At 45.3% G+C, this 22,638-nt stretch overlaps 1 protein-coding gene across 1 annotated transcript in view; it reads left to right on the plus strand.

Annotated features, from left to right (window-relative positions):
- The window catches only part of LOC133082917 (dehydrogenase/reductase SDR family member on chromosome X-like), a 188,930-nt gene that overhangs the window by 151,140 nt on the left and 15,152 nt on the right, over positions 1 to 22,638 (plus strand). The window contains exons 5-6 of the mRNA XM_061179604.1: positions 3,667 to 3,874; positions 15,289 to 15,496. Of these exons, the coding sequence (XP_061035587.1) occupies positions 3,667 to 3,874; positions 15,289 to 15,496 (416 nt within the window). The remainder of the gene's footprint in view (positions 1 to 3,666; positions 3,875 to 15,288; positions 15,497 to 22,638) is intronic.

The following is a 22,638-nucleotide window of genomic DNA, read 5'->3' on the forward strand; positions in this document are numbered from 1 at the left end:
ACAAATGCATATTCAGAGAATTACATACAGAATTGCATATACCTGCAAATGCAAATATATGTACATTATACAAATACAAAATATATACATGTAGAAATACAATCCATATAAAATACACATCAACAAACACATACACGTATACAAATGCATATACGGAGAATGACATGTAGAAATGCATACACAGGCACATACAAATATATATATATATACATACACACATATACAAATACAAAGTATACACATATAGAAATATACATCGATATAAAATACATATCAACAAACACATATACAAATGCATATTTAGAGAATTACATATAAAATCTCATACACAGGCACATACAAATATATATATATACACACACACACATACAACTACATACATATAGAAATACACATCCATATAAAATACACATCAACAAACACATATACAAATGCATACATGGAGAATTACATGTAGACATGCATACACAGGCACATACAAATATATATGTATACATATACGAATACATCCATATAAAATACACACACATCAACAAACACATACACATATACAAATGCATATACAGAGAATTACATATAGAAATGCATATACAGCCACATACAAATGTACATATACATATGCAAATACAAATATGTCTATACATCCATGTAAACAAACATCAATACAAACATAAACATATACACATATGCAAATGCATATACCCAGAGAAGTGTATACACATGCAAGTACAAACACATGTACATATACATACAAAAATGTATATGCATATGTGCATAAAAATCATACACATATGCAAAACAACTTGCAAATTAAAATATATATGCAAATACAAAAGCCTATGTGGATGAAAATAAAACTGGAAATACACGTATGCATGCATTGCACATAAACACACGTGCAAATGCATAGTTGACTGTGAACAGTTACACATAGGCAAATAACTCTGCTCATATACTTACAAATATGTACACATACACACATGCATATGCATGTGTTATATGCAAATGCAGGCATTCATGCAAGTACATATACACGTACATCTGCAATGCAAATTCATAGACATGCATATACAATATATGCAAAAGAAAACACATGTATAAGTTGATAGGCATTTATAAACACGTGCGTGCAAATACACACACAGATACACATACAAACGCATAAACATGTATGTGTATAAATGTGTGCATGTGCACATGTGTGCAAATACATATAAACACATACATGATACACGTATGTATACACGGACATATACACATGCATCTAGAATAAGCATACGAATACACACAGAATTACATGCACGAATAAAATGCACACACACACACACACACAGGCAGGCAGTACGCACACACACCTAGACACACACATAGACAAACACACGTGCAAGCCCGCTGGCTGCTCTAGGAGATGGAACCATATGGGCCGGGCATGTGTTCTGCCCATCACCTGTGTCCTGGCCTCTGTGGGAGGGACTTAGGGACAGGGATTTAGATGACCTTTGCCCCCCCCCGGAGGGCAGGCCTGGGTGTCCCAAACTGACGGGTAGAATGCACGGAGCCCCAGGACATGCTTCACAAATGTGTTTATGGACCAATGGCCGACGGGCCGGCTGGGGCCTGCAGTGGGGACGTTCCCCAAAGGGCGCCTGAGGGATGAATTCACTTCTGGGGTTCACCTGAATGAGGGGCTGCCGTGGCAACGTGAGTTTGGGGAACAGGGCTCTGTCCACCCGCCTGTGGACCATAGGACAGCGTCACCCCCTGGTGTCCCAGCCGTGCTGCCCACTCCTCAGACCAGGCCCCTGGCATCTGCGGATGGCTGTTCCCATCCAGAAGAGTGACCGGCCCGGGGGACACTGTTGGGTGACTCAGGACAGCCTCACTTTCTGGGGGGTCCTGCTGTTTTGTCATCATTTACAAGCTCGGGCCATCGAAGGGCAGAGTTTGAGAGCAGGAAGGGGTCTTGTTGGTCTTTTGGCATCTTCCCCACCGTGTACAGAGCAGGAAACTGAGGCAGGAAGGTGGGGCAGCAGCCAGGACCAGAGCCACCCTCCTGGCGCTGGGCACGTACCCCATCCATCTGGGGAGCAGCGCCGCCACCCCCTCCCACCTCCTCCCATCCCATCTCATCTCATCCCATCCCATCCCATCCCATGTCATCCAAGCCATCTCATCTCCTCCCCTCCCCTCCCCTCCCCTCCCCTCCTCATCCCGCCTCATCCCACCTCATCCCACCTCATCCCACCTCATCCCACCTCATCCCATCTCATCCCATCCCATCTCATCCCATCTCATCCCATCTCATCCCATCTCATCTCATCCTATCCCATCCCATCCCATCCTCATCCCACCTCATCTCCTCCCATCCCATCCCCTCCCATTCCATCCCATCCTATCCTCATCCCGCCTCATCCCGCCTCATCCTGCCTCATCCCGCCTCATCCCGCCTCATCCCACCTCATCCCACCTCATCCCATCCAGCCTCATCCCATCTCCTTCCATCCTCATCCCATCTCCTTCCATCCTCATCCCATCTCATCTCATCCCACCTTATCCCATCCCATCCTATCCCATCCCATCCCATCCCATCCCATCCCATCCCATCCCATCCCATCCCATCCTATCCTATCCTCTCCTCATCCCATCCCACCTCATCCCACCCCATCCCATCCCATCCCATCCCATCCCATCCCATCCAGCCTCATCTCATCTCATCTCCTTCCATCCTCATCCCACCTCATCCCACCTCATCCCATCCCATCCCATCCCATCCCATCCCATCCTATCCCATCCTATCCCATCCCATCCTATCCCATCCCATCCCATCCCATCCCACCCCCTCCCACCTCATCCCACCCCCTCCCACCTCATCCCACCTCATCCCACCTCATCCCACCTCATCCCACCTCATCCCACCTCATCTCCTCCCATCCCATCTCATCCCATGTTATCTAAACCATCTCATCTCCCATCCCACATCATCCCATCCCATCCCATCTCTTCTCATCCCACCTCATCCCATCCCATCCCATCCCACCTGATCCCATCCTGTCCCATCCCACCCTCATCCCACCTAATCTCATCTCTTCCTCATCCCACCTCATGCCATCCCATCTCATCTCATCCCATGTCATCTCAAACCATCCCATCTCCTCCCATCCTCATCCCATCCCATCCCATCCCACCTCCTCCCACCTCATCTCCTCCCATCCCATCTCCTCCCATCCCATCCCATCCCATCTCATCTCATCCCATCTCATCTCATCCCATCTCATCTCATCCCATCTCATCTCATCCCATCTCATCTCATCTCATCCCATCTCATCTCATCTCATCTCATCTCATCTCATGCCATGTTATCCAAACCATCTCATCTCCTCTCATCCCACCTCATTCCATCCCACCTCATCCCATCCTACTTCATCCCATCTCATCTCTTCTCCTCCCACCCTATCCCATCTCCTCCCATCCCACCCCACCTCATCCCATCCCACCCCACCTCATCCCATCCCACCCCACCTCATCCCATCCCATCCCATCCCATCCCATCCCATCCCATCCCATCCCATCCCATCCCATCCCATCCCATCCTGCCTCATCCCATCTCTTCCCATCCTCATCCCATCTCATCCCGTCTCACCGTCCCTGACCCTCCTCTGTCCCCAGCTGGTGTAATGATGGTGCCGCAGAGGACCACCGAGGACGGCTTTGAGGAGCACTTTGGTGTGAACTACCTGGGGCACTTCCTGCTGACCAACCTCCTCCTGGACACCCTGCGGGAGTCGGGCGCCCCCGGCCGCAGCACGAGGGTGGTGACCGTGTCCTCGGCCACACACTACGTCGGGGAACTGAACTTGGACGACCTTCAGAGCAGGTGGGTGCCGGTTGCCAGGGGTCTCGGGTGCTGCCAGGACGGTCAGGGTGACCCGTCACCACGACGCACTGGGCAGGGTGCTCGTCCCAGGTGATGGCGGTTCACACACCCAAACGTTCGTCAATCAACCTGTCTCGAGGTGAAAGCTGTGTTGACTAACACAGGCAGACCTGGGAGATGCTGCGGGTTTGGTTCCAGACCACAGCAGTGAAGCAAATATTGCAATGAAGCAAGTCACACAAATTTTTTTGCTTCCGAGTGCATCTAAAAGTGATGCTTACACTAGACTGTAGTCCAGTAAGTGTGCAATAGCATCATGTCTATAAAAACAACGTACACACCTTCATTAAAAAATACCTTATTAAAAAAAAAAATACCTTATTGCTAAAAAATGCTAACCATCCTCTGAGCATACAGTCAGTCATAATCTTTTTGCAGTAGTAACATCAAAGATCCCTGATCAGAGATCACTGTAACAAATATAATAATAATGGAAAAGTTTAAAATACTGCGAGAATGACCAAGATGTGACACAGAGACACAAAGCGAGCAAATGATGTTGGAAAAATGGCGTCAATAGACTTACTCCACGCGGGGCAGCCCCAAACCTTCAATGTGTAAAAAAATGCAATATTGGTGAAGCGCAGTAAAGTGAGGTCTGCCCGTATTAATAATTGTTTGCTAACTGGCACTCACACATCCATATCCATCTATTTATATTTATGCTTTGAGGTAAATCCTATTATTATCCTCATTTTACACTTGAGGAAACTGAGAAGCATATATTTTAAAAAATGTATTTAATTGAAGTATAGTTGATTTACAATGTTGTGTTCATTTCTGGTGTACAGCAAAGTGATTCCATTATACATATACATATGTTTTTTTCCGCAATGGTTTATCCCAGGATATTGAGCAGAGTTCCCCGTGCTCTACAGTAGGACCTTGTTGATTATCTATTTTATATATATTAGTGTGTATATTTTAATCCCAAACTCCCAATCCAGCCCTCCCCCACCCCCTCCCCCTTGGCGACCACAAGTCTGATCTCTGTGTCCGTGAGTCTGTTTCTGTTTGGTAGATAAGTTCCTGTGTGTCATATTTTAGATGCCACATATAAGTGCTATCCTACGCTATTTGTCTGTCTCAGACGTCTGGTCTCCAGGGCTGGGGGAGGATGAAGCCCTGTTGCTTTCAGCCCCCAGTTTGTGGGTCACCTGTGCTGGGGCTGTAGGAGACCTTCAGGGTGTGTGGGTCTCGTGGAGGACCAGCCCCGTGTCCTCTGAGCCGGGCCAGGATGGGTGTCATGGACGCTCTGGTGTCCTGATGGAGTTGACGGGCTGACTTCATTCCCTGCCGTTCCTGAGTTTTCCCCTTTCATTTCTTAGCACGTAGGTGTGCGTAGCCCTTTAGCCAACCCGGTGCTTTCCGCACGGGGCGTGCATAGCAAGGAAGAAAATGAACAGGACCCTGAGCCCGGAGAGATTCTAATGTTGCCTCAAGCACTCACACAGCAATGCACCTGCTTCCCCCCCTGGACTCAACACCCTGTGTTTTAACTCCTGGGGTCCAGTCATCCCTCAAAGGGGCGTCTTTGGACGGAGTGGTTCTCTCATCAGCATGGGTCCAAGGTTCAGGGTCTGCAGAGGGTATAGGATCGCCAAGTGTTTCCTGCATCTGATGGGGGCATGACTCCACACGGCTCGAAAAAAACAACATCGTGACAAGGGGACCCGTGTACGGGGTGGGGTGCTTCTTTCAGGAATATTCTTGTCTTTTTCTCCTTTGAATACGGCTGTAGAAATATGCAAGAGAGAACGCAGATGTGTGCACCCGTAGCTTCCTTTTTCTAAAATGAAGCTTTTTATGGCATCGCACAAAACTCTGACATTTGCAGAGAAGTAATCTCATGGCCCGCAGGAGTGAGTGTGTCAGGAAGTGGTGATAACTGCCCTCCTGTATTTGCTTACATTTTCCTATGTCAAATCACATCAAAGGCATCGCGTATCATTTTTTTCCCTAAATGGTTATCCAAAGGGGATGAGATCATTTAGGACCGTGGTTTTCAAGGTGGGGTCCCCAGAGCAACAGCATCTGTATCACCTGAGAAGTGATAGATGATACAGGTAGATGCTCAGACCACACAGCCCCCACCTGTGAAATCAAAACTCTGGGGGTGGGAAAATAATCTGAAAAAATGTATGTATGTATACACACACATATATATATATATACACATATATATAACTGAATCACTTTGTAGTACACCTGAAACTACCACAATACTGTAAATCTTACTATGTATAAAATAGATAACTAAGGAGAACCTACTGTAGAGCACAGGGAACTCTACTCACTGCCCTGTGGTGACCTGAATGGGAGGGACATCCAAAAAAGCGGGGACATAGGTATACGTAGAGCTGATTCATTTTGCTGTACAGCAGAAACTAACACAACATTGTAAAGCAATTCTACTCCAATAAAAATTGTTTACAAAGACAATAAAAAGGTATTTCCTAGCAACCTGCCCCCTTCAAGTAAAATTTAAATATACCTTATAGTGTATATTTTACTTCAGGCCATGCCAAACATAGCCTTTTAATTCTATAATAAACATACAGAAAATTACCTTTAAAAAACCCCAAAGAGCCCAACTCACTCTTGTTCCATTTTAAAGGCTTGACAATAGACTGTTAAAATGTTAAAACTGTGTTAAAAACAAAACAAAACAAAACAACTCAGGGTGTGTGGCCAGGCAGTGGGAATTTTAACACGCCCACTGAGGGGCTCTTAATGCATGCTGACATTTCTGAACCACTTGGGTTGAAAAGATGCTGCTTTTCGGGGTAAAGAAAAAAAAAAAAAGAGTGAATTCTTGGCTCGCACCTGATGTAAACACCGCTGGTGATGACCGTTAATTGCCAAGATTGATTTGCTGGCTTGGATAAGGAGCGTTCTTGTCAAGCATAAATCACTTGTAAAAGCATAAAGTGTTCCAAACCCAGGTGGGTTGTTACACACGAGAGGGCTTGTCACCTCTGCCCGGCTGCACTCAGTCCCTCCTCCTACAGAAGAAATTCCAGTGGAAGAGGTGGGCAGAATCTCTGGAAAATTGTAGTCAATGAACAAGACTCATGATGTAGTGGATAGCTTTTTAAAAAAAAAAAAAAGTTATATTTAGGGGGAAGAGGGTGAATAAGCTATACACAATTTAAGTAAAAAAATTATATATTTAATATATTTAATACTTGTATATCTATAATATTTAATTATATATAATACGTAAATGATATAAAATATATCACTGCAATATTTATGTAATTATGCAATTATAATTATATGTTTATAATTATAATTTACATATATGTGAGAGGGAGAGAGAGACTGACTTTTGTTTAAAGGTATCAGCTGTGCACAAAGCTCTGTTACATCTTTTTTAAAAAATTGCCACACAATATTATATAATATTATATAAGTTACAGGTGTACAACAGAGTGATTCACAATTTTTTAAGATTCTATTCCATTTACAGTTATTATAAAATATTGGCTATATTCCCTGTGCTGTACAGTATATCCTTGTAGCTTATTTTATTTTATTTTTTAAATTATTTTTTTTGGCGGCACCATGTGGCTTGTGGGATCCTAGTTCTCTGACCAGGGATCGAACCCACACCCCCTGCAGCTGAAGCACAGAGTCTTAACCACTGGACTGCCAGGGAAGTCCCCTTGTAGCTTATTTTATACATAATAGTTTATATCTCTTACTTCCCTCCCCCTCTATTGCCCCTCCCCTATATGACCCCTCCTCTATATGGCCACTCCCCCTATATTACCCCTCCCCCTATATTGCCCCTCCCCCTTCCCGCTCCCCACTAGAGTTGGACTTGTTTTCAGAAACTACCTCCCATGCTTGGAAGGGATGACAAGGTCGACCAGCAGGCCAGAGATTCAGGGAAGCGGTGACGTTTGGTCTTGAACCTAAAGACTAGGTGACTTAGGTAGAATTTCTATGCTGTGGTGTTTGAGGCCAAATCCCTTCTTCTTTTGGGGGAACCTCATTCTCTTCCCCTGAATGCCTTCACCTGATAGGACAAGGCCCACCCACATGGCCGAGGCTCACCTGCTTTACACGCAGGCTACTGGTTTCATGGTTCATCTCCTCTGAAAAATACCTTCCTGGCACCATCTAGGCTGGCACTGGACCAAACACTTGAGCGTGGACACGTGAAATGAACCGTCAGGGGCACAGATGTGGGCAAGGCATTCTGTAGGTGATGCGCCGTGGTGTCCGGGAGATGGGTCTGCCCACTACCCACCCTGCACCCTGACTTGTCTCCGTGCTCAGCCTCCTGCGCCCATGGGCACCTCGGGACCCAAGGGACCCTCTGCGGGGGTCTCGTCAGAGGTGCCCCAGCTTCGCGCCAGCCCTGAGGGTGACCGCCCGGGAAGACCCCTCTGCATCTCTCCTGGGGGCAGCTCCTCCTGCTTATCCTTGGACCCTTCCCTCTTAATGCAGGCAGCTCTTTCCTGGGCTGCCCTCGGCTACAGAAAGAAAGAAAATGGTACCCTCCTACCTCCTCTCCTCGGACCCAAACCGAAGCGAGTCCCCCATCTTGACTCTTGACCTCGGAAGAGATCAAGAGATTAAGATTTGCTCTTAGTGGCGAAGTTAACAGAACCCTCTGGATGCAGGAGTGGCTACGTCCTGTGTCACCAACGGAGGTGCTTCTTTGGGTACAAGTGCTGCGCGTCCCTGGGTCTTGTGGCTCCGTCCACAAAGGTCCAGCTACAGACCAGGGCTCAGAGTGGACTTTCATAGGGTTCCTCACAAGCACACTGTCCTCATGGCTTCCTCTCCCCCCAAGAAACTTACATCTTATGGGCTTACTTCCTCTGAACGTAGAAAAGGCTCCTTGTTTTTATTGGCTTTCTCTCTCCTCTATTCTTCAGTGGAGCAAACCAGCGAAGTCCACGTTTTCATGGTTTGTACCAAGTAACTTTTTTTTTTTTGGCCACGCCGTGTGGCTTGCGGGATCTTAGTTCCCTGACCAGGGATCACACCCAGGCCACGGCAGTGCAAGTGCCAAGTCCTAACCACTGGACCGCCAATTCCCAAGTCACTGTTGCTTTTGTAAAACAGTGGTTACTGTATGAGTTTCCTGGGGCGGCCGTGACAAAGGACCAGAAATTTGGGTACCTTAGAACAACAGAAAGTTACTGTCTTACAGTCCTGGAGACTGGAAGTCCAACATAAGGTTGGCTGGTTAGGCAGGGTGGGTCCCTCGTGGAGGCCCTGGGAGGAACCCACCCAGGCTCAGTCTCTTCCAGGCTTCTCTCCAGCCTCTGGAGTTTGCTGTATGGCACGAGTCATATTGGATTGTAGCCCACCCAAACAACCTCATTTTAACTTGATCACCTCTGTAAAGACCCTATTTCCAAGGAAGGTCCTATTCTGAGGTCCTGGGGTCTTCTGTTATGGGAAGAGGGGGGAAACAATTCAGCCCACAGCACGCGCCATTGGTCCCTCCCCAATGGATAGATCCTTAACCTTTTAAGGCTCACGTTATTTCAGCCTGACCTTGCTTTGGAGACACAATAATCATTGACACGTTATAGGCACGGCCCTGTCTTGTGAAAATAGCCGTCTTGGTTTGAGTTTCCCAAACTTATTTAACTTTGGGGCAGTTTTTCACTACTTTATTCATAAGTACGTCTTCACATCCTCGTATATCGTTGGTTGTGGCACCTCTGTGGTGAGATGTCATGTTATAAACATGCTGTCCTGCATTGATGCGGTTTTCACTAAACATTTAGCATGTTCATTTTGTGTCCTGGGACCCCTTGCAGGCAGCCGGCACCCTTGCCGTGCTTCTATGACCAACTCGAGCAGGTGTTTGGATGAGGCTGGAATTCACAGGTGGCCCTGCCACATCCCGGGCTGTCTCTGCCGACTTCCCTTCGTGGAAGGACAGAGGCTCCTCTTAGCTCACGATATTTTCAGAGGTCCTGGTGGGTGGTCTCTCTTTCCATCTTCCTCCGTCATGTTAAACCTAGGACACCAAGGCAGAATGCAAGGCAGTTGTTTGTCTTGTCAAGGGAAAACTTCAGTTTGGAGCTGAGGGATTCTTTACTTACCGACGTACTGGATATGGGTCCTACTTGCAGACCGATCGTTTTCGGGCTCGACCAGCATCCAAAACGCGCCAATTGGAAACTAGGTTATGGGTAGTACGTGGAGTTTCCATAATTGTGTCTGCCATGTGCTGATGTGTTACTGTCTCAGAATTGAACTTTTAAGGGAAACAAATGGGACTTACTCATATGAAGTGAACATCACACAGCCAGTTGTCTTACTGGAGTGGGACTGAGCCATCACACACACACACACACGGCACACACACACACATACACAGCACGATGTCCATCAAGGTAATCAATGAAGAGCTCGTTTCTTATCATAAACTGTCCAGGCCGGTTGTTTTTTTCTGATCTCCAACAGCAAGAGGGGAATAATGTTTTCTGTAATACGCCGAAAACACAGACGTCAGATACCCTTAATCATATCCACATTCAGGGTCACGTGTGTTTCACTGGGGTTTTCCTTCAACAGGAAAGCTCAGTGAATTAATGGTTTTCAAGATATTGTCTTATAAATCCCATAGTCATAGGCACGATTTCTCATGGGATTGAGGGAGTTCAGGAAATGGACTCCTCGTGAGACACTTAAAATAATGCAAAATGGTTTTCTAGGACAGGTGGGCGATAGTTTACTTGTGGGCAGTGGAGAGCAGTGCTCAGAAGGGACCTTGACCACTGGTGTGGAAGTAGTTAAAAAATCAGTGGCGCTGAGTAGAAAGCATATGGATTAATACGGTGTAGGTCAAAGATGGTGGAAAGCCAGTGAGAAAAGCCATCTTTAAGGTAGGATGGAATATATATACACACACACACACACACACGCGCACACACAAACATGTATATATATACACACACACACAAATACGTATATGGGTATATATATATAGACAGACACAAACATATATGTATATATGAATATGTATACACACACATAGAGACACATATATGTATATATGAGTATATATATAGATACATATAGACACATGTACATATATATGAGTATATATATAGGCACATATATAGACACACATATACGTATATATGAGTATATATATATAGACATATACATATATATGAGTATATATATGAGTATGTAGACACAGGTACATCTATGTATATATGAGTATATATACACACATATAGATGCACACATATATGTATATATGAGTATATATACATATGTGTGTGTATACACATATGTATACACACATATACATATATGTGTTATATGTGTATATACAAATACATATACACACTCATGCAGTGTGATCGATGGCCATTTCTTGGTGGGGAAGAACACTGTGAAATCACTATGGAATTGATTTTCAATTCTTCTTTGAGCTTTGTAATTTTTTTACAACCCATATATATTTCTTTTATAATAATGAAAAATTAATATTATCCTTAAAAAGTTCTCCCAAGGTATACCTTTGGTCCTACTGAAGGGGACCAGAACATGCCAGCTCCAAATGTACCTCTTTGATACATGGGATCTTTTGAGCTAAAGGCAATTGAGAACAAGCAGACCCAGGAAACGCTCTTTACTCCCCCCCGCCCCGCCCCCAATTGTCTAAAAAATAAAGTATCAATTTACTGTTTTGTAAAGGAAATTTACATTTATCCAGGGATTTTCCATTTGTAGTAATGTCTCCATTCCAGGAAGAGAGCTACTCCTGGAGATGACTCTTTTCACCCGAGAGACTCTTATTTGCATAACAAGACAGTCCTTATTTATATACACACATTTCTTCCTTTCCCATAACTTGCCTCCTCCACCCAGAATCCCAAAACCCCTTTTCCTTTGTTTACCCTAAGATGGTATATAAGCCTCCATCATCTGGCCACCTCGTTGAATCACATCATTTTGGGAATTCCTATATGTATGTATGTAATTAACACTGTTTTCTCTTGTTAAACTGTCTTTTAGCAGTTTGATTTGCAGGCCCCAGGACAGAACCTAAGAGGATAGAGGGAAAAGATTTTCCCCCTTACAATACTTTATTAAAATGTAGGTTTTACGTGTGTATATTTTAAAAAGTAGAAATATGTGGGTGTGCATTTATTGTCATAGGCAATAGTAATTTTGTCTTTGATGAGAACTTGAAAACCTCATTTGCTTAGCGGAAATGTATGACCTGCTACATTCCTGGCATCTTGCTGAGCATGGGGGCACTAGCTGACCATGTGCACTTAGCACCTGGTCTCAGGTGGCTCAGTGTAATTACTTCAATGGGTGTAGATAGGCTGTCAGATCAATGCCAGTTGCAGACTAAGTACAGTCCTCAATCTTGTAAATGTCACATACTGTTTACATGAAACACAGGTGTCAAAAAATCCAGTGTCCTCTTCCCAACCAGAAAGCCAAGCTGCTTCAATTTAGGATAGGATTTCCCATCTCTGAGTGATGTTTTCCTAGTTTTTAATCAAGAAGCCCTTTGAGGATTATCGAGTCTTTGATTCAGTACACAGGTTTGCATATGTTGTGTTCAAAATATCATTCTTCACCTTTCCTTCTCTTGTCTGTAAGGTAGAGAAAGTGATGGGGGTCTGAATATGCCAACTCAAAATATGCCACTTTGACATACAGGTTATTTTGAGCTTCTTGAGAAGCAATAGACGCAGACGTATGCCTTTCTGGAGCCTCCCTTATCTGACTAAAAGCAGAAACTTGTGAGAAATGAGGACTTCCCAACTCTTTGGGGTTTTCTCTTCTTTTCTATGAAGTTCCCCATACATGTAAAATTAGAAGTAAAATTGGTATACTTCTTTCTTTAATCTGACACGTGGTGGTTTAATTTGCAGGCCTCAGGTACGGAACACAAAAGTACAGGAGAAAAGTTTTTCCTCCCCGACAGAAAGGCTACCACAAGACTGTCTCTACTTTTGTTTCAGATTGACTTTCAAGTTAGTTACAAAGTAGTTACATCCATAGATTGTTATTTATTGAAAACAAAGATATATTTTTATGGTTTCTGGTCTACCTTTTGACACCATTCATTACAAAAGCAACGTATTAAAAATCTCATGTTTCGAATCAAGCCATGCAGACATTTCATGAATTTCTTTTACCTCTGCTTAAGTTTGTGGATTGATTCTCCCTTTCAGCTGCCTTCTGTCTGTTAAAATTGCAACAGTCTCTTCATTGTTTTAAACACCAATTGTCTCTGCCATTCCTCGGGGCTTTATTTATACACTTTCATGGGGAATCATGTCCTCTTGTGTATCGGCTTTGATTCTTTTCCAGTTCTACTGTGGATGTTTATTTATCTTTAAATCCACCAGGGAACCTCTCCTGAAATTACTTGTACTCTTGATTTTTTTTCCTCCTGTAGAGTAATGTATTGACTTTCCCCCCCACATAGTATATTTAGAGAATTTCCGTTCTCTCTTCTCCATGCTACCGTAGAAAACCATAGTTACATCACTCGTCAATTTACCCTTGAGGAATCTGCACATTTATGGTTCCCTCTCTTCTTTCTAAATTCAGGATTCCTGTTCCCTCCCAGACAGCCCTGGTAATTCAGGAGCAAACGCGTGCACGTGTCAGAATGGCCCAATTCCAAGGTGAAAGTTCAGCCTTTCTCTCCCCCCACTTAATAACTCCCTCTTTCCTGGAGCTCTCTCCTCTTCTGGGGGGAAGAGACAGGAGGGATCTGCCAAAAACAAGTATCTTGATGATAATTGGGAGGTTGTCTTGGATCAGGGGAGGGCATCTGTGCTCAGAACTGCGCTATATTTTTGTCTTAATTCCTCCCTCCAACAAAAGATCTGTTTGGAATTCCTTTGGCCAACGCCCTGCGGCAAGCTTGTCAGGTGTCACCCTTGGCTGACTTGTTCTGAGTCATCTTTAAGACAAAGGACTTGGGGTTTATTTTCCAGCTTAAACTGCATGGACCCGAGGCCAAACCTCAGGGTTTGCCTGTGGCCTCTTGTGACGAGGGGCTGTGTGATGGGCACACCGTGGGGACATGCTGATGAGGAAGAAAGATGCTACCCAGGAAACAGCAGGAGGCGGGACCCAGTCTGAAAAGGGGTTGATGTAGTTGTCACATAGGAAGGGACAAGCGCCCATGTGTGCCATTTACAGAACTGAGGTTTTTCAGTAAGTCTCACTCGGCAACTAAGCATACGAGGCTTGATTTCTCTGATACCCTTTCTTGTACTGTTTTCTACGTTCTAATATTTACCTTTTCCTTTTATTATTTTTTTCCCCTTCTGTGCTTTCCTTGGTCACGTTTTCTCAATTCACTTTTCTGAATCATTTAGTCAATTTAGTTCATTTATTGCAATCTGTTTTTTTTTTTTCTGGCTGCGTTGGGTCTTTGTTGCTGCACGCAGGCTTTCTCTAGTTGCGGCGAGTGGGTCTACTCTTTGTTGCGGTGCACGGGCTTCTCATTGCGGTGGCTTCTCTTGTTGCGGAGCACAGGCTCTAGGGGCTTCAGTAGTTGTGGCACGCGGGCTCAGTAGTTGGGGCTCGCGGGCTCTAGAGCACAGGCTCAGTAGTTGTGGCGCGCGGGCTTAGTTGCTCCGCGACATGTGGGATCTTCCTGGACCAGAGCTCAAACCCGTGGTCCCTGCGTTGGCAGGTGGATTCTTAACCACTGCGCCACCAGGGAAGTCCCCATTTATTGCAAATTTTAATTCTTATTTAGGAAGAGCCTTTGTCCATTGAATTCCAAAGAGTGTTTTTTTCTGCGTTTCACGCGATGACTCTGATTTCTTTCTTTTCATCTTTGACTGTGTGAAACTCCCACGAGGGTGAATTCCATGGATGGATTTTCTCCCAACTTAGGAGACACCTCTGAGGTTGAAAGAGTGAAAGTAACATAGAATATGGGGCACATCCCACCGGAAGAAGGAACTCAGGTGGGGCTGTATTCATATCCCATAAAATTCAGGAAAAGGAACTATGGGCCTGAAGAAAGTGACTAATCCCTAACGAATGAGAAACGATGTGTTTTGCCCGAAAGGCATCCCCGGCTGTCAACATGTTGTGCCCCCCATAACATAATCTGCAACGATAGGAAGCCAAAATAGACAGGCTGCATGCGAGCAGGACACACGTCAGGGCCTGTTTCCCAAGCGCTGAGCATTTGGAGGAGAGAAAAACGCAGTCAGTTCTCAGAGATGGAAAGAATTCTCGTAACACACTTGAACTCAGGTGCGTGTGTAGCTGCCCTCAGCCTGTAGCTGGAGATTGCCTCCCGGCCGGGCGAGGGGAGACTCGGGGCCACATGTCCGCGTTTCACACCCTCTCCCGCTTTGCTTCTGCAGCAAGAGCTACTCGGCGCACGCGGCGTACGCCCAGAGCAAGCTGGCCCTGGTGCTCTTCACGTACCACCTGCAGGCGCTGCTGGAGGCCACGGGCAGCCCCGTGACCGCCAACGTGGCCGACCCCGGCGTGGTGGACACCGACCTGTATAGACACGTCTTCTGGGGCACACGGCTCATTAAGAAGCTGTTCGGCTGGTGCTTATTCAAGGTAAGGCTGCGACGGTCGGGTGTGTCGCCGTGGCTTGTGCGCTGCGAGCCCACGTGTGCAGAGTTCGGTTTCACCTTCCCGAAGCGGCTGGGCTTTCTGTGCTCGTGCCCGGGGCGGGGGGGGGTCCTCAGGATGATGAGCATCCTCGTGGCCTGGGAGCCCGTGGTCCCATTGCCGAGATTAGCAGCACCGAGGCAGAACCCTCCCCTGTGTATCCACGCGGGTGTCGGCGTTTTTTTTGCTCTTGTTGTTGTTCGAAAGGAGAAAAGTCGATTTCGGTCAGAGGCCGGCGGCGGGCTTGCTTTTGCTCCCAAAGACCCTGGTCACGCGAGCGTGTCTGACCCGGGGCTGATGGGTCTCAGAGGGTCGTGTCTTGAAAGAACAGGCGGCATCTGGGGTTGTCCTTCTGGTCTCTCCCTGGCCCTGGTTTGCGCGCTCTTGAAGGGCGTTGGAAGGACACCCGTCTGCGTCTAGAAGTGAAAGCCGTGTATCTTCCCCTCCAGTCTCCCTCCGATTCGGGAATAATCGTGTGTGCTGCCGGCTTGTGTCTGTGAGGCCCTGTGCGTGGTGTCTCCTTGGACAGCTCTTCTCTTTGACTTTTTATTTTCTGTCGGCGTACAGTTGATGAACCATGCGGTGTGAGTTTCAGGGGTACAGCACGGCGATTCAGTTATGCGTATACATGTGTCCACTCTTTCTCAGATTCTGTTCCCATTTCGGTTGTTACAGAATACTCAGTAGAGTTCCCTGTGCCCTTCGGCAGGTCCTTGTGGGTTATCCATTCTACCTGTGAGGGTTTGCATCTGCTAACCCCAAACTCCCAATCCATCCCTCCCCCCGACCCTTCCCCCCATAACCATAAGTTCCTTCTCTAAGCCTGTCAGTCTGTTTCTATTTTGTAATTAAGTTCATGTGTGCCATTTTTTTTGATTGCACATATATAAGTGTTACCACACGATATTTGTCTCTGACTGACTTACTTCGCTCCGTATGACAATCTCTAGGTCCATCCATGACATTATAGGTTACTGTGAGATAGTGGGTAGACTTCCCTGTGCTCTACAGTAGGGCCTTGTTGGTTGTCTATTTTATATACAGCCGTGTGGACATGTCAGTCCCAAACTCCCAATCCATCCCTCCCCCCGACCCTTCCGCCCATAACTATAAGTTCCTTCTCTAAGCCTGTCAGTCTGTTTCTGTTTTGTAATTAAGTTCGTTTGTGTCACTTTTTTTTGATTGCACATAAGTGATACCACACGATATTTGTCTCTGTCTGACTTACTTCACTCCGTATGACAATCTCTAGGTCCATCCATGTATCCATACACACATTATAGGTTACTGTAAGATAGTGGGTAGACTTCCCTGTGCTCTACGGTAGGGCCTTGTTGGTTCTCTATTTATATTATATACAGCCGTGTGGACATGTCAGCCCCAGTCCCACCAAAGGCCGCTTGGAGGACTCATCTGGGTCCCACTGAACCTCAGCAGACCCCTCCCCACGGGGCACCGGGCACCCAGGGCACAGCACAGCCATGGCTGAATGCCGGGGGGAAGCGGGGGGCTCTCACAGTACACGTGAACCGGACACAGGGGGTGAGGCCAGCAAGTAGGAGGTGGGGACACACAGAAGGCTTGGTGACATGTGCCTGCCGCCACGGCCATGGCTCAAATGATGCCCAAGTGAGAAATGATGAATGCCAGGCCCCCCGAATCCCTCCGATTAAAGGTTCCCCGTGTTTCTGTTTTGGTGTCCCTCCTGCCCCATTTTGCCCACGTAGAGTGAGCCCTGACAATCTAGTATGCAGGGGTCTCTGGGTTGTTTTTTTTTAACGTTCAACTCCATTTATAGTTATTAGAAAATATCAGCTATATTCCCGGTGTTGTACACTCTATCCTTGGAGCTTATTTTATGCCTAATAGTCTGTACCTCTGAATCCTCTCCCCCTATATTGCCCTTTGGGGTATCTGTTTCTTGATCAAACTTCCTTTCTGGTGCAGTTAGGTTGTTATCCGTTTTACCCTGATAAGTGCAATAATCATAAGAAAAATTAACATCCTGTCCGTCGCCCTCTGTGTGAGATACAAGCTAAAAATAATTCCTTTATATACATTTGATCCCCAAGTAACCCGGTGGGGTCCATAAAGACCATGGTTGTCGTTATTTTACTGTCCACACTGGAAGCCTAGGGGTGAAATTACCTACCTGCCCAAGGAGGCCCCATGCCCCTACACACATTGGTGTTTCTGTGATTATTTCTTGTCTTTCTTTAAAAAATATTGTTTTTTATTTTTGTATTTTTTTTTGCTTTTTATTGAAGTGTAGTTGATTTACAACGTTGTGTTAGTTTCAGGTGTATAGCAAAGTGATTCAGTTATATATATATATTTTATATATAGAGAGAGAGATATATTCTTTTTCAGATTCTTTTCCATTATAGGTTATTACAAGATAGTGAATATAGTTCCCTGTGCTATACAGTAGGTCCTTGTTGATTATCTATTTTATGTATAGTAGTGTGTATCTGCTAATCCCAAACTCCCAATTTATACCCCACCCCTTTTCCCCTTGGTAACTATGAGTTACCTATGTCTGTTTCTGTTTCATAAATAAGTTCATTTGTATCTTTAAAAAAAAATTAGATTCCACATATAAGTGATATCATATGGTATGTGTCTTTGTCTGCCTTACTTCACTTAGTATGATAATCTCTAGTTGCATCCATGTTGCTGCAAATGGCATTATTTCTTTTTTTATGGCTGAGTAGTATTCCATTGTGTATATGTACCACATCTTTGTTATCCGTTCAACTGTCGATGGACACTTAGGTTGCTCCCATGTCTTGGCTATTGTAAATAGTGCTGCAGTGAACATTGGGGTGCAGGTATCTTTTTGAATTAGAGTTTTCTCCAGATATATGGGATTGCTGGATCACATGGTAGCTCTACTTTTAGTTTTTTAAGGAACCCGCGTACTGTTCTCCGTAGTGGCTGCACCAATTTACATTCCCACCAACAGTGCAGGAGAGTTCCCTCTTCTCCACACCCTCTCCAGCATGTATTTTTTGTAGACTTTCTAATGATGGCCATTCTGACGGGTGCGAGGTGATACCTCATTGTGGTTTTGATTTGCATTTCTCTAATAATTAGTGATGTTGAGCATCTTTTCATGTGCCTACTGGCCATCTGTATGTCTTCTTTGGAGACATATCTGTTTAGATCTTCTGTGTGATTATTTCTTTAGGATAAATTCTTAAAAAGGAGTTTGTTTATCTAGAGGCTATGCACATTTAAAATCTGGTACCCAAATTCCCACAACACATTTCTGCTGATAATGTTCTAGTGTTTTGCCCCTAGACCATATGTGGTCTCATTTAACTCTGCATTTTTTTTCCCGTTAGCAGTAAGATGGTATGTTTACAGGGCAGTGTCTGGCTTCTTGTTAGGATTACGTCTTTCTTTCCTCTGACTGTCACCTTTCAGTGGGAGGTGCTGATTGGCTTCCACAGTCTTGGCGGGTGGAGCATATTCATTTCTTCCTCACCACGGGGTTGCAGAGATTAGAAACGATGATCGCCAGAGCCCTGGAGGGGAGGGTGGATGCCATAAATGACAGTGATTGCCGTGAGTTCTCCACCATTGGGCTCTCCTCAGTGCAGCATTTTGGGGCCACCCGTGGAACTCAGATTCTGACAAATATGAATTAACAGTTACAACTGGGCCCCAGCATCCAGCCAACACCAGCTGTAATTACATCTTCGTCAGCAGGCCATCAAAACCCACCTCTCCTGAATCACCCGGTTTCCCTTTGTGGTTCCGTTTGAAATCTAATTTCCCTTTGTGAATGTGACAACTTGTGCGAATTGTTGGTTGGTGTTCTCTGGGGACACTTATCTGTGTGTGTTGCGGAGGGGAGGTGATGATTCAGGAGAAGCTTTTCTGTATATTAGGGACATAATCACTTGTTTCATCTTCCACCATTGGTCCCCAGAATTCTTGTGACTTCTGGTCTTAGAGAAAGTACTTTTTTGCCAGAATGAGTCAAGGGGTTAATTTTTTTTTTCTTGTTGTAAATTGTTTTGTTGTTTAACTTTCATGGTTTCTGGGCTGACGCTATGATTAGAAATTCCCCTCCAGTATTTTTACCTGTGACAACGACTGAATCCTTAGTCAGCCTGGGTGATGTCCGCAGGGGGTGATGTAGGAGGACCACAGGTGCTCATTCCTGTTCAAACTGGGAGCCCTGTGTCCAAGGGCCCATCCTTCTCTGCTGACCGCACACCATGACGGTTACTAAAACCGCCAACCATGATGCTTACTAAAGGTGTTTCCTAAAAACCTACCCTTGCTTCCGTCTGTTCTGAATTTACTTTTATCTACACCATCACTCTCTTGTCTTACCTTTCCTGACTCTGAACTGATTATCTTTCCAGACCACCTTTTAGATGATTTTGCAAATCGAGAAAAACAGCATCTAGGAGGAGGAGGTCTCCCATGTAATCATTTGCTCACGTTTTGTACATTTTGGTGGTGGTCATCTTTTCACAAGCGATATAATCATCATAAGAAAACTTAATTTGGGAGGGGGAATTTTTTTTTTTATCGGAGTATGGTTGCTTTATAATATTGGGTTAGTTTATACTATACAGTAAACTGAATCAACTATACATATACATAGATCCCCTGGGAGGGAGGATTTTTAACTTAATTCAGGGAGCCTCAGGATTTCAGACAGCGCTGTTCTCTGTCTGAATATAGGTCATCTCTCGTTTTCACCACGTCTTTCTTGATGCTTGCGATATTGTGGTTTATAATAAGAAATATATGTACTTGGTCTTTGTCCCCATTTCTGCACAGAGCTCCTAAAACCCTTGGAGTTTCCCAAATGTTGAGAGCCTGAAAGGTGTCTCTTGTTATGTTCAAGAGGTGTGCCCTTTGGAACTCACTTAAGGATGGTAGCTGGTTGCCAGGGAAACCAACCAGCGACTGAAGGGTTGGAAGTTTCATTCCCACCCCCCTGACCTCCCGGGAGGGGGAGAGGGGCTGGGGGTTGAATCCATCACCAATGGCCAATAATTTAATCAATGGTGCCTGTGTCATGAAGCCTCCATAAAACCCCCAAAGGTCAGGGTTCAAATAGTTTCCTAGTTCGTGAACACATGGAGGTACCAGGAAAGTGACAGCCTGGAGAGGGTGCGGGGGTCCCCTGCCCCCTCCCCAGACCTCACCCTCTGCATCTGTCCCATCTGGCTGTTCCTGAGTTATCTGCTTTTATAATAATCCGGCGATCTAGTGAGTAAAATATTTCCTGACTTCTGTGAGCCATTCTAGCAAATTAACTGAACCCAAGGAGGGGTCATGGCAATCTTCCATCTATAGCCGGTTGGTCCAAAGCACAGGTGACCACCTGGTGTCGGAATTGTGGTGGAGGGAGGGGTAGTCCTGTGGGACTGAGCCCTTCACCTGTGGGGTCTGAGGCTACCTCTAGATGTGTCAGAATGGAGTTGAACTGTAGGACACCCAGCTGGAGTCGCAGAATTGCTTGTTGGTCTTGGAAAAGCCATACTTGGGAACTGGTGATCAAAATCTTAGAGCTTTTCAGAGGTGCCTTATTAATTCTCCATAAATGCCCATATATTTATTGCATTTATTCCTGATTATTTTATGAAATGCTGATGTTTGTTTCGGTTCTGAATAGGGTTTATTAAAAATATTACAAACTCTGAACACAACAGAATAAATAAAATATTTAAAAGTCAATAATAAATGAGCACACATGTCATCACAGCATCTGCCATGCCGTGCTATTCTCCAGATGCAATTTCCTTCCTCCCCTGAGATGTAACCCCTATCCCAGGTGTGGTGTTACCCATTCTCCTGTTTCTCATTACATGGGTGTGTCTCTGAAATTTAATTTTGCATTTTTTCATCCTGACATAAGTAGAGTAATATCTGTGATTTGCTTTCTTTGCACCATAAATTTGTTTCCTGGGGTCGTTATAATAAATGACTACAAATCAGGTGGGTTAAAACCACAGGCATCCATCCTCCCCCATCCTGGAGACCAGACGTCTGAGGTCAAGGTGTCCCAGGACTGCACTCCCTCCAGAGGCTCCAGGGGAGGGTCCTTCTCACCTCTTCCAGCTTCTGGGGACTCCAGGCGTCCCTGGGCTCATGGCCGCATCCCTCCCGTCTCTGCCTCTCTTCACGTGGCTTCTCCTCTGTGTCTGGGTCTCTCCTCTTCTGTCTCTTAGAAGGACCCTGTCATTGGATGTAGGGCCACCGTCATCCGGGAGGACCACATCTCGGAACCTTCATGGCTGCAAAGACCCCATTTCCAAATACAGTCCTGTTCAGGGACTAGGGCTTCAGCATGTCTTTTGAGGGGTCACAGTTTACCCCAAAGCACTTAGTATTAAATGTTGGAGATCTGCCCATGCTGATGCACGTAGAAGTAGGTTATTGATTTCCGTCCCTGTGAAGTAGTCCACCTGCACATACGTCATGGTTCAGATTCATTCTCAGGGTCAAGGACAGTTGGGTTCTTTCCGGTTCTTTCCTGTTATCGCAGCTTTGCCGTGATAGGTCCTCCACGGATCTCCACATCTCACTTCCTCTAGGGAATATCACAGGCAGTGACATTTTAAGGCTAGAAGGTTCTCACATGTTCACATTTCCTGGGAATTCCATTTGGTTTTCCCAGTGCACAATCCAGGTACTGAGAATTCCCAATGGTTTACATCTTCATCATATGCATTAAGTGTTGGACTTTTCAGTCTTTGCCAACTTGGGTCAACTGCTGAGCTCTTCAGTCCTGGAGCGGGAAATGGCATTTGCTGTGTTTTAATTTGCATTTGCATTTCCCGAAATATCCTTGTGGTTGAACGGTCTCTGTGAGATTATTTGGCATCTGGATGCTGGCTTCTGGGAAATGCCTTTTCCCCATTTTTCTAGGGGGTGTTTAGCCTTTCTGTTTTGGATTCATCTCTGTTCTTTATTCTGGCTGCTGATTTGTATCGGTTATGTATGTTGCCAATACTTTTTCCTTTGTATTTTCTGCTTCAAGAACATACAAAAAAGTAATATTGGATGGTTATAACCAAAGATATTAGAACACAGGAGAAAAATATTTTGAAAATGGA

This window comes from Eubalaena glacialis, chromosome Y, assembly GCF_028564815.1.
Source record: "Eubalaena glacialis isolate mEubGla1 chromosome Y, mEubGla1.1.hap2.+ XY, whole genome shotgun sequence".
NCBI classification, from domain to species: domain Eukaryota; kingdom Metazoa; phylum Chordata; class Mammalia; order Artiodactyla; family Balaenidae; genus Eubalaena; species Eubalaena glacialis.